The sequence below is a fragment of the Dipteris shenzhenensis genome, chromosome 15 (genome assembly GCF_047967505.1).
Source record: "Dipteris shenzhenensis isolate YYH24624 ecotype China chromosome 15, Dip_SZ_1.0, whole genome shotgun sequence".
Classification (NCBI taxonomy): Eukaryota; Viridiplantae; Streptophyta; class Polypodiopsida; order Gleicheniales; family Dipteridaceae; genus Dipteris; species Dipteris shenzhenensis.
The window spans coordinates 18203115-18218203 of NC_141610.1; the positions used below are offsets into that span (position 1 = coordinate 18203115).

The window sequence follows — 15089 nt, forward strand, 5'->3', positions numbered from 1 at the left end:
GATTACAAGTTGCATCTGGGAGACCTTCCCTGCAACTGAGCATGTAGCCCTAATTCACTAGCATAGAACACCATCACATAAGTGCACTTAACCCATAGGCTCAATCCAAAGGCATTCTCTTTTCCGAGTGCAATTCCATTGGCTGTCCAGATGCAATCACACTGCACCCCAGCTGCACTCTCTTTGAGTGGTTTCCAGATGGCATTCACAAAGCTTTTCAAAGCTCCAAAATAAAATCAGCAAAATACCCAACCAAAGAATGACTTGTGTAGCACTGCCTAGGCACCTGTGAACCTAGAAGAGGCGGCACACAAGGCCAACCAATAGCTTATGGCAAAAATAAATTGCAGCAGCAAAATCACAACTCACTAAGCCTTGAAAACTCAAACCAAGTCCTCAATCGCCAAGAGGACATAGTAGCCAATGCCCAATTGCATTCTCAGCCAAAGAGGAGTGCAAAGGCATGAAGAAAGAGCATTTACAAGAGTCAACCAGCAAGAATTCCACTGAAAAATGTGAAAAGAAGCACTTCTGTCGCGAAGAAGTGGGAGTTCTTGGGCTCAAAAGAAGCGTGCTTCAGAGAGGAATGCATTGAGAAGGTTTTGGAGAAGTTTCATCGCTGAAAAGTCCTCCAAAACTGAGAAAAACCAGTCAACCAGCGCGTGGGACTACTTGAAATTCAACAGAAAGCTGTAGCTTTGCAAGAGGAGAGGCCCAGGAGGCTATAGAAGCAAAAAGGTCCAAAAAAAGCCACTTTTGCAAATTCGACCAGCAAAAGAAGTGCTCAACTCTGCCCATTCTACCAAATGCACGGAGGGAAAAGCATATCACTGCGAAGGGGAGGCAGAGGGGAAGCCATCGGGCCAAACGGAAGTCGAGGAATCCATACGAGTGAGGAGTTATGAAGAAAAACGGAATTCACCTGAAGGAGGCTGAAAAACCAATCCAAAATCTCAACAAAGGAAGAGGATGAGAGAGAAAACCACACATGTAAAGTTTAGAAGGCACAGGAAGGTCCAGGAATGGCAAAGGAGCATGTAGAAGGCACTAGAGCCACTTGGAACTCTAGGGGGCCACTGAAGGTACATGGCCCTCTAGGGGGCCCATTAAAAATGCCACGTCATCATTTTCCAACAACCACTCTTTTAATTCCTTGGAATGCCTTTGAGCCTAGGGATTGATTACGCTTATGTGCTAGGCACCATGACGCGTTTAATTACACATTATTAAGCCCACGCTTGGACTTTTAAAACCAAAGTTGTCACAGCCTTGTAGTACATTAAAGTACTTAGAATTTCACGCCCCCGTGACACATATACTCTAATAAGAGCCTTCTTTTGTTCTTTAAGGTTTTCCTCCTTCTTACCTTTAAAGATTACTGATGAAACAGCTGCTTTTGTAGCCTTCTCAGGCAACCATTTTAGACAATCTTTCTTCCCGTGCCCTGCAATATGATGGCAATAGAAACATAGATGTTCCGCGTGGTACTGCTTATGTTTGTCGATTGTAACCTCCTGTAATACATGCTTTAGCTTTTCATCTAAAGTCATGTTAGGCTTGGACTCCTTCTGACCAGATGACTGTTGGATATCCTTCTTCTGATATTAATTGTCCTTCCACTTTGAGCATTTACCGACTGGGTTCGTGAGTAGTTGTGGGGCTTTGGTACCAATTTAGACCTGCTTGAGCTTTTTCCCATTTAGCATCATCTCCTGATTCTGAGCAAGGGTCAATGCACACTCATAGGTGAGCGGGTCAAAATTCCATGATGGGAAACATATGTTCGATTCAACCTATTGTCCTCAAATACTACCAACTGATGTGCTAGCGTGATGACCCTCTTACGGACTAAGATAGATGAGAAACCTCATTCTCCAAGTTAAGCATGTACTAGGGTGTTTTAGAACGAGACTTAAGATTAAACACCAATGTATCCCAAACGAAATTTGTGACATGCGTGGTAGAGTCAGTATGGCTACTGGCCCAATGCTGCCACCAAGTAACTGCCTCATTAATGAGATGAGGGGCTGCGAGATGGATTTTCTTGTTCATCCTAAATTTGTGCCATAGGAAAATGAGCGACGAACGAATAAATGTCAAATAGTTGAGTGGTCACACTTACCGTCATACTTCGTGAAGTTTGGAGTGGACCAGGTGAGGGGAGTGGCCTTAGTTGATGTAGAGGCTAGTGTGGCTCAGGGAAATGATGTGCTCAAGCTAGCCTGCATAATGGCCAACATCTGTAGGAGCTGAAGAAGCATGGCCCCTTGGCCTAGTCTATGCTACTTCTCGGCCCGGGCTCTCTTTGCACGTCACTTGCAATCCTCTTGCATTAATAAGAGCAGTTTTTTGAAATCTAAGACTCCTTGGACTGCTTCAGGTCCTTCTTCCTCCTTTTCTTCAAGTTTCATCCAACCCTCTTCTTTTTTCTTGTAGCTACCATAAGTTCTTGCCAGTTGGGACAAGAGAAGTCGGTTTAGCTCCATAAGCTTCTCCATCATGTCTTAAGTGCTTGTGGAAGCGTACTCTTCTGGCCATCCTTGATTTCTTGAAAGTCAGACTCATCGAATTCTTCTCTCCTTTCCTAATCCATGGTGCTTGGATGTGTGATCTTTCCTAATCTCGGCACAACCATGCACTCATGGTAATCAACCTGGATTACAAACCGAAGCTTTGATACCAATGCAGCATGCAACAGTTAATGATCGTGTAATTCAAGACCTTCTTTAATGCGAGCCACCTTTGCGTATGCACCATAGAGAGGGGAGAGAGAGAGAACGGTTAGAGATATAGAGTCAACAACCCATTGGGCCCCTCTACCCACTGAGGGCCCTCTCTCCCAATATAACTTGGAGAACATGAAATACGAAAGACACTCTTCTATTGTGCACGGTATGCAACTCTGAAGAGAACACCTGTGAATAAGTAGAGCAGACCCAAAGACCTAAGAAACAGCTCCAGCCAACAATCAAGACCTCAATGCTGCCCACACTGACCTTGTAGACCACTCTGCAAGGCTAGTGATGAGGCTAGCGCTGTCCACAGGCATGTGTGAGTGGGAGAGATGAACTGCGAGATGTGGGGACTGAGAGAGGTGAGAGATGGAGCTCAGAAACTAAGAGAAAAGCTGAGTGAAAGCTGAGAGATGAGAGATAAAAGATAAACTCAAAAGAGCTGCTGAAACAGAACACCCAAACCTCAAACCCTTCTGGCTGTCCAAGCCCAGCTGTAGGCTGCATGGAGACTTCTCCTTCAATCGCGATCTCGTACTGCTGTCTATACATCTGCTGTACGGCAATTCGGAGAGCAGATAAGGAGCTGCACAAGGGCTGGAGCAAGGCTGGAGGCTGGGGGACTGAGTGACTATGAAGGAGGGCAAAGGTCCCTTAGATAATCCTCCCCAACCAGACAACTGGCCAGCCAAAATGGCCAACCAGTCCAGTTGGTTGGCCGACTGGTTGGCTGGCTGGTAGGGCCAGGAATAGCAGCCCTCCTGGCCAACTTGGGGGGTGTCTGAGGCTACCTATAAAAGACACCTCTTCCAGCCCCCTCCTGTCATTAGGTCAGCCTTAGGGGGGCATTTTGTGGCTCCTATCCTAGGCTAGGACCTAGACATAACTAAACCTAAGAAGGAAGGTGAACAAGAACTGAACTATGGCTGAGAGACCGAACTTCCCTGGACAAGGGCTCACAATAGCCACGGCATGCAACAAAAATTAAAATCATCTGTAAAGGGATCTACTGCTGTACATAAGCACTTGCTGATGATGCCAGTGTGTCACAATGCACCCAAGTGCAGGGGTGCATGTGGCACTCAAAAAGGGCCCAGCGGGGGGCCTTGGACATCATTCTGTGCCTTGAGTTTCTGCTGCATCCCAGCAGGAAGGTCAGAGATCACTCCATGCCTCATATTTGGGTTGCATCCAGAGCAGCAGGGAGGCCAGGAAAAGTGCACAATGGGTCGCCATTGGCTGCATTGAAGGGAAGTAGGTGTGGCATCTAAGCAGCCCACTAAAACTCCCTTGGAGCGCACAGGTTGAGAGGATTTAAGGTGCCAGGAGGAGGCAGAAGACATGCAAGGTGCCGGGAGTCCACATCTAGGCAGTACCTTATCTGCTAGATGGTGGCACATTGAGCAAGCTTTTATATCAGGTTTTGCCCCCGTAATATTTTTCTGTTCTACTCTACTGTGCATTGTTCAAGATGAGTGTCTATACTATCTCTTTATACACTTGTGTGCACAAAGGACAGCAGTGAGATTTGATTTTAGCATTGTGTGATTCCTGGGCTACTGTCTATACATTCTTCCGCTCGTGCAGGAGTGTTGACTACAGCAAGCAACCTCCGTCTGTGTTCTCTAACATACTCTACATGAACAAGAGACAAAGGACACATTAAGATCGACCTTGACATAAGAAATTTCTCTCTCCTATACTAAGACTCCTCTACATTTAGGCAGGCCAACCACTCAAAAAAAACAGGCCCAGAAAAGCACAAATTAATAACTATTGTGTTCCAGCAACAATGCAAAAATGCCAAAGCAAAGGTCAGTCACAGTCCAAATGCTCAAAATATGACTCTGGGGAAATTTTTAAGCAGAGCATGCCTGTGTAGAAAGATGTGATTAGGACTGTATAAAGCCACAGCTACACCTATAAAAATGAGGAGAGCTTGCCTTCCATTGGGTCTGAAGCAGGATTTGCTGATTCGCCTTCTTCAGGAGGAACATCTTCTATATGCAAAATATGTGGGTAATTACTACTCACGGGTTCACCCATAATCTGCCGATGGATAACCAGAGGCTTTCATAATATGTTCATTTGACTGGATTTAAGGGATGCAGCTTATATTCACAGACCTTATCATCAAAAGAACTTCAAATTTTACCTTTGGTACCTCACATTCGCGCCTAATCGATGCAGTCCTCCAGCCTACCATGTCTTTGGCAAGTCATGGTGTACACCTTGCAACAAGCCTTGAAAATATAGCAAGAGCAGTATAGACTCAAATATTTTGACTTAAATGAAGGATACGATCGTAGCTGATGTTTGCATAGGCAGCCCGGCGTTGGAAAGCCCTTAAGGCAGATCTGTGAAATTAGAAAAGAAACGAAAAAAATCGTCTCAAAATCACTATCTTTTGTCGTGCCTGGAAACAACAAATCAACATGTGTGAAAGCTGATGCTACAAGCATGAAACAATGAAGTAGTAAAGTGAACTAACATAAATTGCCCTTCTTCGCAGTCTGTGACCATCCGTTGCAGAAGAGGAGTCTCAGACTTGTCACCATCTGTAAGAAATAAATGTCTCCCACTTCTTCCCACAAACCAATGGGCACTGTAAATAGCTACCTTCTCCAGAAAAGTGACACCACACAAAATTGGTAGCTGTATGTTTGAGCAGAGAGTGCAAATCAGTACCCTTGAGCCCACATGCACCTTAAAATAAGCAGACAACCAGAGAATAGAAGTGTCATCAAATCTACTACAATAGGTGCTCCAAAGCCACTGGGAACAGATCCCACATTTTGGATTTCTATTTTAGCAAGTTTTCCATCCCTTGGGAAATTTGTTTGGAAGGAAGACTAATATATTTGTTCAATACATATATAAAGCTAGTGTGTTAAGTTCCCCCATAAGAATAACCAAATTGGTCGACTGTGGGCCTCAGTGCTCACTTGTACCTAAATGCATTCAGGTGAATTTGTGCTTCCCCTTCAATATCTCTATGTATGTATTTATATATGCACGCACACATTTAACATATACTAGGTAAGCATGCATCTTCACTTGCACGAGCATTCATGCAAACCCACAAATATTTATAGAGTGTTAGATATAAGTCACATACACATGTATACGTACAGCAAAAATATGACATATGCCCCTCTTGGCAAAGTCGCTTCACGTTGATAATGGATCTACACATGGCTATGGAATCATCAACATGTGTAGAACTCAAACCTTAGGCAATTTTGTACACCACGTAAGCCCCTACAGAATGTCCACATCATCTTAGACCATTAAATAATATTCATGCATTCGCCTCCTAGAGTACTACAGAATCATATTTCAAAAATACTGTAAAGAGAGCAACCTCCAACCCCAAAAGGAAAAAGGACCGATCACATCATCATTCCTATGACCAACATTCCTTTGAACAAACATGATCCTTATCTCATAGAGATATGGACAGCATTGGCTATGGTTCTGAATCGACCAGCAGCTTGTGAGTGGCATCTGTTGCTGCTGTTGTAGATGACGAGCAGGTGGCTATGCCTGCATGGGCATCCTCAGATAGTGACAGCAAGAAAGCACACTGCCTAGCATTCTTGACAGCAGCTCTCCATCCCAAAGGCTATAGTTGATAGATGTGTGTGATGGCAGGTAGCACAAGCAGGCGGGAGCAATACCAAAACAGGCCACAACTTGGACGAAAACTTCACAAGGTGAAATTTGCATGTCCGCTAATACAGTAAAAGCATATACCTAGACGAATCCAGGAACATTCCCAAACTCATCCTCTAAACATAGTGCAGTTTCAATCTCACAATAGTCACTCATAAGATTGAAAACCATAAACTCCATCACGCATAGAAGGGACTAGCTACTATGACATCCCCACTGATGTCATCAGCACCCAACAATGGGGGTAGACCATAGTATAAAAATATGATCTCACACATACAAATCCACACACCCACACATACTTGAGCATCCATTTATACAAAGTCTTCGTACTAAGTTTCTGTTGGCACTCCGGAAGTGAAGGGCAGACTCAGCCATGACGAAGGCTAGCACTAAAGGAGAAGGCTAATCAAAAAGTAGTCCAAAATCTCTTCATTCAAGCTACAACTGCTTGTGTAGTCTAAACTATTTTATTTTAGTCTCTCCCAAAGGAGTATATTATTCATGTTATATGAATTTGGACATCTTTGGAGGAAACTTTGAAAGCTTGAAACTTTTCTAGGGAGAATCACCCAAGACATTGCTTGTGATGATACTTGTGAGTGCTGGCAAAAGCCAATGTGTCCACTCTTGGCTTTGTACATTCACCTAGGATCTGAATTTTTTGTCAGTGACAACTTTCCATGTTTTGTAGTGTTAAGAACATAGCTTCGAAATTTGAATATTCTCGAAGTTTAAAGTTGGAATTGAAAGTTTAGAGTTCTCTAAGTGGAAATATCTGGTTTTTTTCTTGGTATATTCATGTGTCATGAAAATGTGCCATATCCCGTGTAATCCTGGTTTGATCTCCATGTTTACCTTACCAAATTGATCATGTTACCTGGTAATTATGAATAGAACAAGGCTAACGAGGTCTGTGTATTATGTGCCCTGCACATGGTGGTTTCAATTGGCAGCTACAAGCCGTGGTATGAAGAGATCGACAGCACTGATGGAGGATAAAAAAGAGAGAGTGCATGCAGGAGATTAAAGATGCCTTCTATGGGTGCTCTGGAAGATGCAGTAAAAAGCATGGTGAATGTGATGGGAGCTTAGGGCTTCCTTGTGTCTTGATTGGTGATGCACTTGCTGGAGCAAGGATACAAGGCACACAACCATGCGAGACTCTGAAAACAGACACCCAGCCACAGAGGGTGTGCCCGAAGCAAAATAGAAGCAATAATAACCGCACAGAGTCTCACATGGTTGTGTGCTTTAAAGCTTTAACCCTCACATTAAAGCTTTAACCCTCTTTTAAGAATGAAACATTGGTTTTCCTTGAGCCCAACATTTAGACCCCTCTTAGCCTTGCCTTGACCTAGCATTTGGGCCTAGTGGGTGCACTTCAAACTCGACTAGGGACTTCTAGGAAGTTGGCGCTTCCTCTAGGCTAGTCCCTTGCGGCCAAAATGCCCACGGTTTAGTTGCACGTTGAAATTCACGTCCCTGTGACGGCTTCCATCACTCACGGACGTCACTTAATTTTCCCAGCCATGTTCCTTTGCACGACGCCTACCCTTGTTAGCCTTTCGTTGGTTCAAGCTGTTCATATTCTTTGTATTTTCTAATACTAAGTGCAAACAAGGCTATTTCTATGCATCCCTTGAAGCATAATATGTTGCCATGCCCTAATGCCGCCATCTAAAGTTAGTATTCAATGACACCCACCTGGCTATCTCTCTCCTCTTCATTCTCAATCATTGGAGAATTGTGGATGACCTGCCCCTTCTTCTATCTTCGAATGCATTCCTAACTGAGTCAGAATAACAAGGCTATTCTTTATTCGACTACAACTAATCTTTCTTCAACTACATTTTATCTTCGAAATCATGGCATCTCCAATGTTTACAAATTCTCCATTAGTTGAGGAATTTCCAAGTCAAGGATTTCCAATGTGGTAGACCAAGGTACAGTTACTACTTATGCGTGAAGAAGTATGAGGAGTAGTTTCTGGGGATGATCAAAATCCAAATGAAGACCCCCCAGCAATCGAAGCCATGGAGGCAGTGGAATGAAACAGCGATAGCTCTCATTGGTCTTAGCCGGTCAGATTTGTTGGAGAGCTTATTTGGTAATCGCATCACAAACTTGAAAGTCTTTTTGAAACTACAATTTTATGATTTGAAGATGAATGATGGTGATGAGTTGATTAACAACTGACCAAAATTTGGTTCACTTGTACACACGTTTAAAATGTGAACCTGATGATGAAGATAAGTTGATTTTTCTAATTAAAAGCATGTATGGGTTGCTCGTTCTGAGCAAACTTTAGAAGACTTGAGACTTGCCGTCACCACATTCAATGATTTGGTGTCTCTCATTGCAAAAGTCATTTTTTAACATCATCAAGCCTTTGCAAGCGCATCTAACAAATGGAAGACAAAAAAAAGAATTCAGTGCAACTACTGCAAGAGGATGGGACGTAGAGAAGCCAATTGTTTTAGAAAGTTGAAAAAGAGCAAGAAAGACATAGTGCAAAGGGCCACGAGCAAAAATCCACTAAAGAAATCATTGCGTCAACTGCCCAAGTCCACCTTGAGGAGAAGGTTGACGAGGATTGGGCTTTCTGATTGTCTTTTGTGCATGTTTTAAGTCAATAAGGGTACTCTGCCCTGGGTATTCCCCCAAAAACAATTGTAATTGAGTTTTTGTGTCAGAGTCTTAGTTCTAGGTTTTTGAAATATGCCTTGTCCCCAATTAGGAGCCAAGCGGGGTGACTGAGTGATGGTCTCAAATACCCAATCGTGAGCTGACTGAGGGGATAGCCGGTGGCACAAGAGGTGCACATAGTGAGGACACCTCTTTGTAGTATTATGGTGGAGCTGGAGATGCGTTATCTCTTTGTGTGTTGGGTCTCACCACATTTGCTCTGAAGGGGGGGTTGCTGGGTGTTTCGAAGCCAAGTGTGAGAACTAGGCCTCTAGTTTTCCTGTGAGGATGAAAGGGGTTGTTGAGTTTGTGACTTCTATGAGTTTGCAGGGTCACTTGATCTTTGGGAGTAGATTAGATTTGATTCTGTGTGACATCATCAGTGATATGTGTGTGTGTGGAAGATAAGGCCAGTCCATCCTATAAATGAAGTGTGTGATTGTCAAGTTCCAACACACATGATCAGTGAACTATCAGGCAACCTTCGATGCTGAATACCAGGTCTTGGTAGGGATGAAATACCAAGTCCATAGCTCTGTGTGTCCCAGTAATGACCCAGCTGGAAGTTTGCTATCCACTTTATTTTGTGGCAAGCACTCAGTAATATATTGCACCACATCTCTCCAGAGACCCTCCCAAAAGAAACCCATGGTCAATCTCTGTGGCTGCAAGCCTAGCTTTCTGCAGCATTTTGGTGTTGATGAAACAATGTTCGCTCTTAGCTTGTGAACAGTCCTACCACCAATGTGACTTCTTAGCCTGAGTGTCTCAACACTCCGGTTAGCCATCAATGCAGCAAGGGATATTGAGTAGAGCACTGGATGGGCATCCCAATACTGCTCCTCTCATTTATAGCAGCATTTCCATCCAGATCCTTCCATGCCTGGAATCCATGTGTGCTGCCCACAATCTGCTTGTCCCTATTAGCATACTTTGGCTCGGATACCTCTGCAAGCTTGGCAGCTTTACTCGATGCTCTAGGGCTCACATCGGATGTCAGGGAGGGTGCAATCCTTGAATGAAATGCAGCAGCTTTCCCTCCTCTGATATGTCATGCACGAAAAGGGAAAGCCTCCAAAACTGCCACAAATACTCTTGAACAGAGCCAGTCAAGACAATGTATAAAAATCAATCAAATATTTCCAAGGGGAACATATGAAAAGCTCTCCAAATATGAATTGGAAAAGAATGCTTGAGAAGTAGGGCTACAGGGTAACTCAGGGCTATAATAGGCAGGGAGATATGTCACGTTGGCTGGGTAGTGATCTCACTTTGTGCGCTTCATGGATGTGTGTGATGGTTTGTGAAGGCTTTTGCAGCAAATAAGATGGCTTGAATTTGATGAATACTCCTGTTCCATGTGCTAGAGTGCTTTGAGACATGACGATTCTTTGATCCCAAAACATGGACTAAAGTGCTATTTATTGCAAAAGCCTTTAACAGCTCAATTCCAGAAAGTTGAAAGACTTCCTTCTGTTTGTGTATGAGCAGCTCATACTTCACCAGAAAATTCTCTACTATGAATTCATAACTTTCAAACATTTTAAGGCTAAAAGCCTGCTTTCATGATTATTTAAACTATGATGAAATTTTACAAAAAATCCACTCACCTGTCGATTTCCTCGAGATCCAATATGAGGTGTTGCAACCGTAACAAAGTTCACTGGCTGCAAACCCAAAATTGTACCACATGGAGGATCCAAACCAGTATTTTCTTCTCCAGGTTCATCGATTTGCGAAGGATCGCTGTTAGATGGAGTAGTGTACAGTTGTCCAATGGCATATCTTGCAACCAATCCACCCAAAGAATGTGCAATGAAAGAAATCTTCTGCAGTCCTGGAGACTCCTCAATAACTTCTTTTACCTGTGGTAAAATACGCAAGTCACATGAGCAGCTTTCAAAGAAATTACAATTAAGCAGATGAAAGAAAAGACTCATTAGAAGGACCCTATGTAAACTCAATTAGGCCAAGAAACTAGAGAAAACTTTGATCCTAACCTCCTCTGCTAACCGGTGTCCCATCACATCCACACCATCAAAAGTTGAAGTTGAAGCATTACGAGCACTGCCTGAAACCAGAAAAATCGTTTTTGTCATGAGCCTATATATATGTCCTTGCGCTTCTGTCAAATGACTTCTTTCTAATCAATATGCTAGAACATTTGCACCATTACCAAGTTCATATAGTGCTTTGACACAATCACAACAAGGGAAAGGAAAATGGAAACACTTACAATGCACAAGGACCTGGCTCCCAAATCTGGACGCAAGCTGATCAGCTGCAAACTTCCAATTGCTAGCACTACACCAAAGTCAAATGCTAATACAATCAGAAGCAAAGCAATACTTTAAACCTTTACAACAACCACAAGGGTAAGACATCAATCTTCTCGCAAAAATTGGGTCTTGTCTAGGAAACTCTCTATAAACCTAAAAAATAATGTACTTGTGATTCGTAATCATAAAGCGTTGCTCTAAATAGAAAAAACTCAGCCCAATCAGTTTTGGTTGCTTAAGATTTGCGAGTTGCGGGGATCTTAAACCAAAAATTACCTTTCTCAACCCATTTTTGCCAATTTAAGCCCTTTAAAAAATACATTAAAGGTCAGTTTTTGCAAGCCATGATGCAAGGGAAATTATATAATTGTACTCTCTTTTCATCAGGCTTTGCCAATGAGCTAATACTTACAAAGAACATAGCTATCCACTGATGAGTTTATGCAATGAGAGTATGCATGTACAAATCAAACTGATCAATAGCTCAGGCTTCTCCACAGGACCACAAAAGCCTCTCTTCCTTGCCCCTTTTCTCCATGTTGTATATTTCTATGTCATATGATGACGTGCTGTAGGACATGACGTTCCCGTCTCAGCATCCAGCGCTCCGTTCCTTGGTAGCTATGATTGTAATACATTCATACATACATACATACGCACGTGTGTGTATATGTATATGTTTTGACCAGTCATGTTTAAAAACGTTGGATGCAACCAACCTTGGTAAGGAGGTAACCACGACTCTTGGTTATAAATATATTATTTGACGACCTTCCAAGTAGCTGTATTGCGATCAAATGGCCCATTTGATATGAGGAAGTTTAGGGGTTTGTGATTCTGAATCTTTTGCCACATTTGTTTTCTGTTTTCTCCCATGAAAACCTGAAGGTAGTTCTCACTCATGCCCCCTTAGATTTGATAAACATGCTAACCTGTTCTAGCCCACATGTCATTAGGTAAGGTAAATTGGCATGGAAGGTACAAGCGAAGAACATCCATGACTTGAAGAGCTGCTGTCATAGGTGCTTTTTAATGGAAAACTTTCCAGTTTCAACATATATTGAGTACATGAATTGAGAGGTTTTCTCGTGGATACTATTTGGCCTGAAGGAAACGGACACAGTCAACAGAGTCAACTCCAAGTAAATTGCTCTCACAACCTCGGCACCAGAGATTGGAAAAGACACGGTAGAATGATTTTTCCGCATATCAATAGAGGACATGATCGTGAATCTGATTCGAAAATAGTGCTCTCAGTCCAGAGGAGCTTAGCAATCAACCAGAGATTAAAACAGTTAAGGACATTGCCAAGAAGAGGTCCTCCAATTATCAATATCACAGGGAAAGATTCGGAGAGAGAAGAAAGGACTGATCTCACGGATCCTCTCTTTCATAGATGACTGAAGAATCCCAAATCGAATAGTAACACACTACGTCCTCAAAAACAGCTACCCAAAGGAAATGCAAAGCAAACCCAAACGTCTGCGGAAGGGGCTGAGCCTACTAGCATATTAAGCCTTTGATTAACATGTATGTTTCCCCGACGCTGCGAGCTGCAGAGTCCAGCCATGGAAGCACCTAAGATCATGCAGCGTGCTAAAGATGATGAAGGAGAGCCGATTCAACCAACAGAAAAGGAGCTCGACAAATGCTTGCGGGAATTATCAGGCATGGCTTGTTTCAACGAAGGGCCCCGATAATTTCTTGCGTAGGAGTTTTCAGACTTGGCCTTGTTTCGACGCAAAAGCCTTACGAGGAGTCAGGATACCGAGTAACAAGCGCATACCTGCCTACTATTCCGTTCACCATGATGATAAGATGTTTGGCCAATCGAATGTCGAACTTTCCATTGGAAACCTGAGAAGCAAAAATGTCTGCCTGGCGACGCCGAGGGCGTGAACGAACGCAGGAGAAGCAACTGCAGGTAAATTCCTGGCGGGGCGGGGGTGAAAGAGACGCCATGGAGAGAGAATACTTCAGGATGTCATAGGATTGTAAAGAATTCTCTGCTGGAGAGGCAATTTTCCAGCGGAGGGAAGGAGGACGGAGGAATGTAGGGAAAAATCACGAGAGAAAACGGAAGAGCCGAGAAGAGATAAGAGTGATTGATCGGCCGGATTGGATTTCAAGAAAGAATGAGAGAAAGTCGCCAGGACTCTCCAGGACGTACAGTTTGATCTTTGCGTTATCGCTATCGCCATTGAGGGACCCTTAATCTCTCGCACACAGAAACGTGTCTTGCCGTCATTTCTGCACATTCTTTCACGCAAACGAAACGCCAGTCGTCAAATTCCGTCCATCAATCGCTCCGCAGATTGCTGCCAATACGATCCATGCTTCGCCTCTTTCGTTCCCCTGTTCTACGTCCGTCATCCGTCGTGCATCCTCGCGCCTTCTCCCACCAACTCACACTCACGTTACTATCTCGTCAAAGAAGAACGAACTTTTCAACTTGGCGTTCGCTGGTTGCTCTTCGGCTTGAAACTCAGCTGCAGATATGAACTTTACAATGAAGCAAGGCACAAAACAAATTCGCGACAGACAAAAATTCCGGATCGTGCAATTCACCTTACACTCGCCGGTAGAAAACATAAAAAATTAACAACTACCATCGCATCGGGAAATGTCACTCTCCCGCGCAACTGTAGCGCGCAGTTCTTTGTAACGGATGCATCTGGACAGGAACAACTAATGTAAAAGGGATCTAGTAGGAGAAACTCACAAAACGAGCGTCGCTAATGTCAAGAACCGAAGAGGGGGAGAAAGGAAGGATTATATAGACCTGCCAGCGATGCCATTGATCATGACGACGAGGTGCTGGGGAGGAGGGAGAGGAGAGGAAGGGGGCGAGGGGTCAAGCTCGGGGTCAGACTCCATGGAAGGAGTGGAGGAAGGGGAGGAGGACTGAGATTGCCCCAGAGTTGATGCTGCGAAAGGCTACTCTGCTTCGTCGTGGAGGAGCTGTGGATGCTGCTTGCGACTGGCTATTTCGTCAAGCTGCTGCTGAGTGATTCTTCTGTTGGTGCTGCTGCTTGCTTCTTCTGTTGGTGCTGCTGCTTGGCTCCCTTCTGTTGTTGCTGCTTCTGCTTGGCTCCCTTCTGTTGTTGCTTCTGCTGCTGCTGGCTCCTTGCTGTTTCCGGCGCCTCTTCGAACTGCTGCTTCCGCGAGCTATGGAGATATGCGATGGAAATTGCGATGGCAATTGCGAGCTGCCCTGGAGCTATTGGCGATGGCAATTTGCCAAATGTAGGATTGTTGCGAAGATCTAAACGAGCTCCGGAGCTTTGGCGATGGCGATGGCGATTGCAAACGCAGAAAACGAGAGTTGCGAAGATCGGAAAGAGCTCGAATTCGGGAGCTATGGCGATGGCGATCTTGCCAGAAAAAACGAAAACGACGAAGAAGATGATGCACAAAGATCCCTAATCACCCCGTTAATCTCCCCCTAATCCACCCCTCTTAACTTAACATGCCCCCCTTAATCACACCATTAACCACAAAAAGCAAAAATTTGCACTCCCAATTTAACGAAGCATTTTATTGCCTCTTTTTCTAAATTTCCACGTGTCGCCCCCACATTCATCCACGTGCCCCTCTTGTCCTTGCACCGTGTGTCCAAAAACGTGTTGGCAAAATTTAGGTGCCAATAATAATTTAAAAAGCTGCTTTTTATTACAAAGTTAGGGCAATGTACATATCCATCCACCTCACTCCC

The 15089-nt window shown here is 43.8% G+C and overlaps 1 protein-coding gene across 2 annotated transcripts in view; it reads right to left on the minus strand.

The window, feature by feature from the left end:
* Positions 1-14718, minus strand: part of LOC147893482 (lipid droplet phospholipase 1-like) — a 40417-nt gene extending 25699 nt beyond the window's left edge. The window contains exons 1-8 of one of the 2 annotated variants that reach the window (XM_087385519.1): positions 14157-14718; positions 11332-11399; positions 11096-11166; positions 10706-10960; positions 5224-5387; positions 5034-5089; positions 4888-4940; positions 4676-4781 (exon numbers count right to left, since the gene is read on the minus strand). In XM_087385519.1, the coding sequence (XP_087241645.1) occupies positions 4676-4781; positions 4888-4940; positions 5034-5089; positions 5224-5387; positions 10706-10960; positions 11096-11166; positions 11332-11399; positions 14157-14251 (868 nt within the window). In that variant the 5' untranslated portion in view covers positions 14252-14718. Of the gene's footprint in view, positions 1-4675; positions 4782-4887; positions 4941-5033; positions 5090-5223; positions 5388-10705; positions 10961-11095; positions 11167-11331; positions 11400-13160; positions 13836-14156 lie in introns of those variants that run through there. The other variant, XM_087385518.1, reaches the window with a different exon arrangement.
* Between the last annotated feature and the right edge of the window lie 371 nt (positions 14719-15089).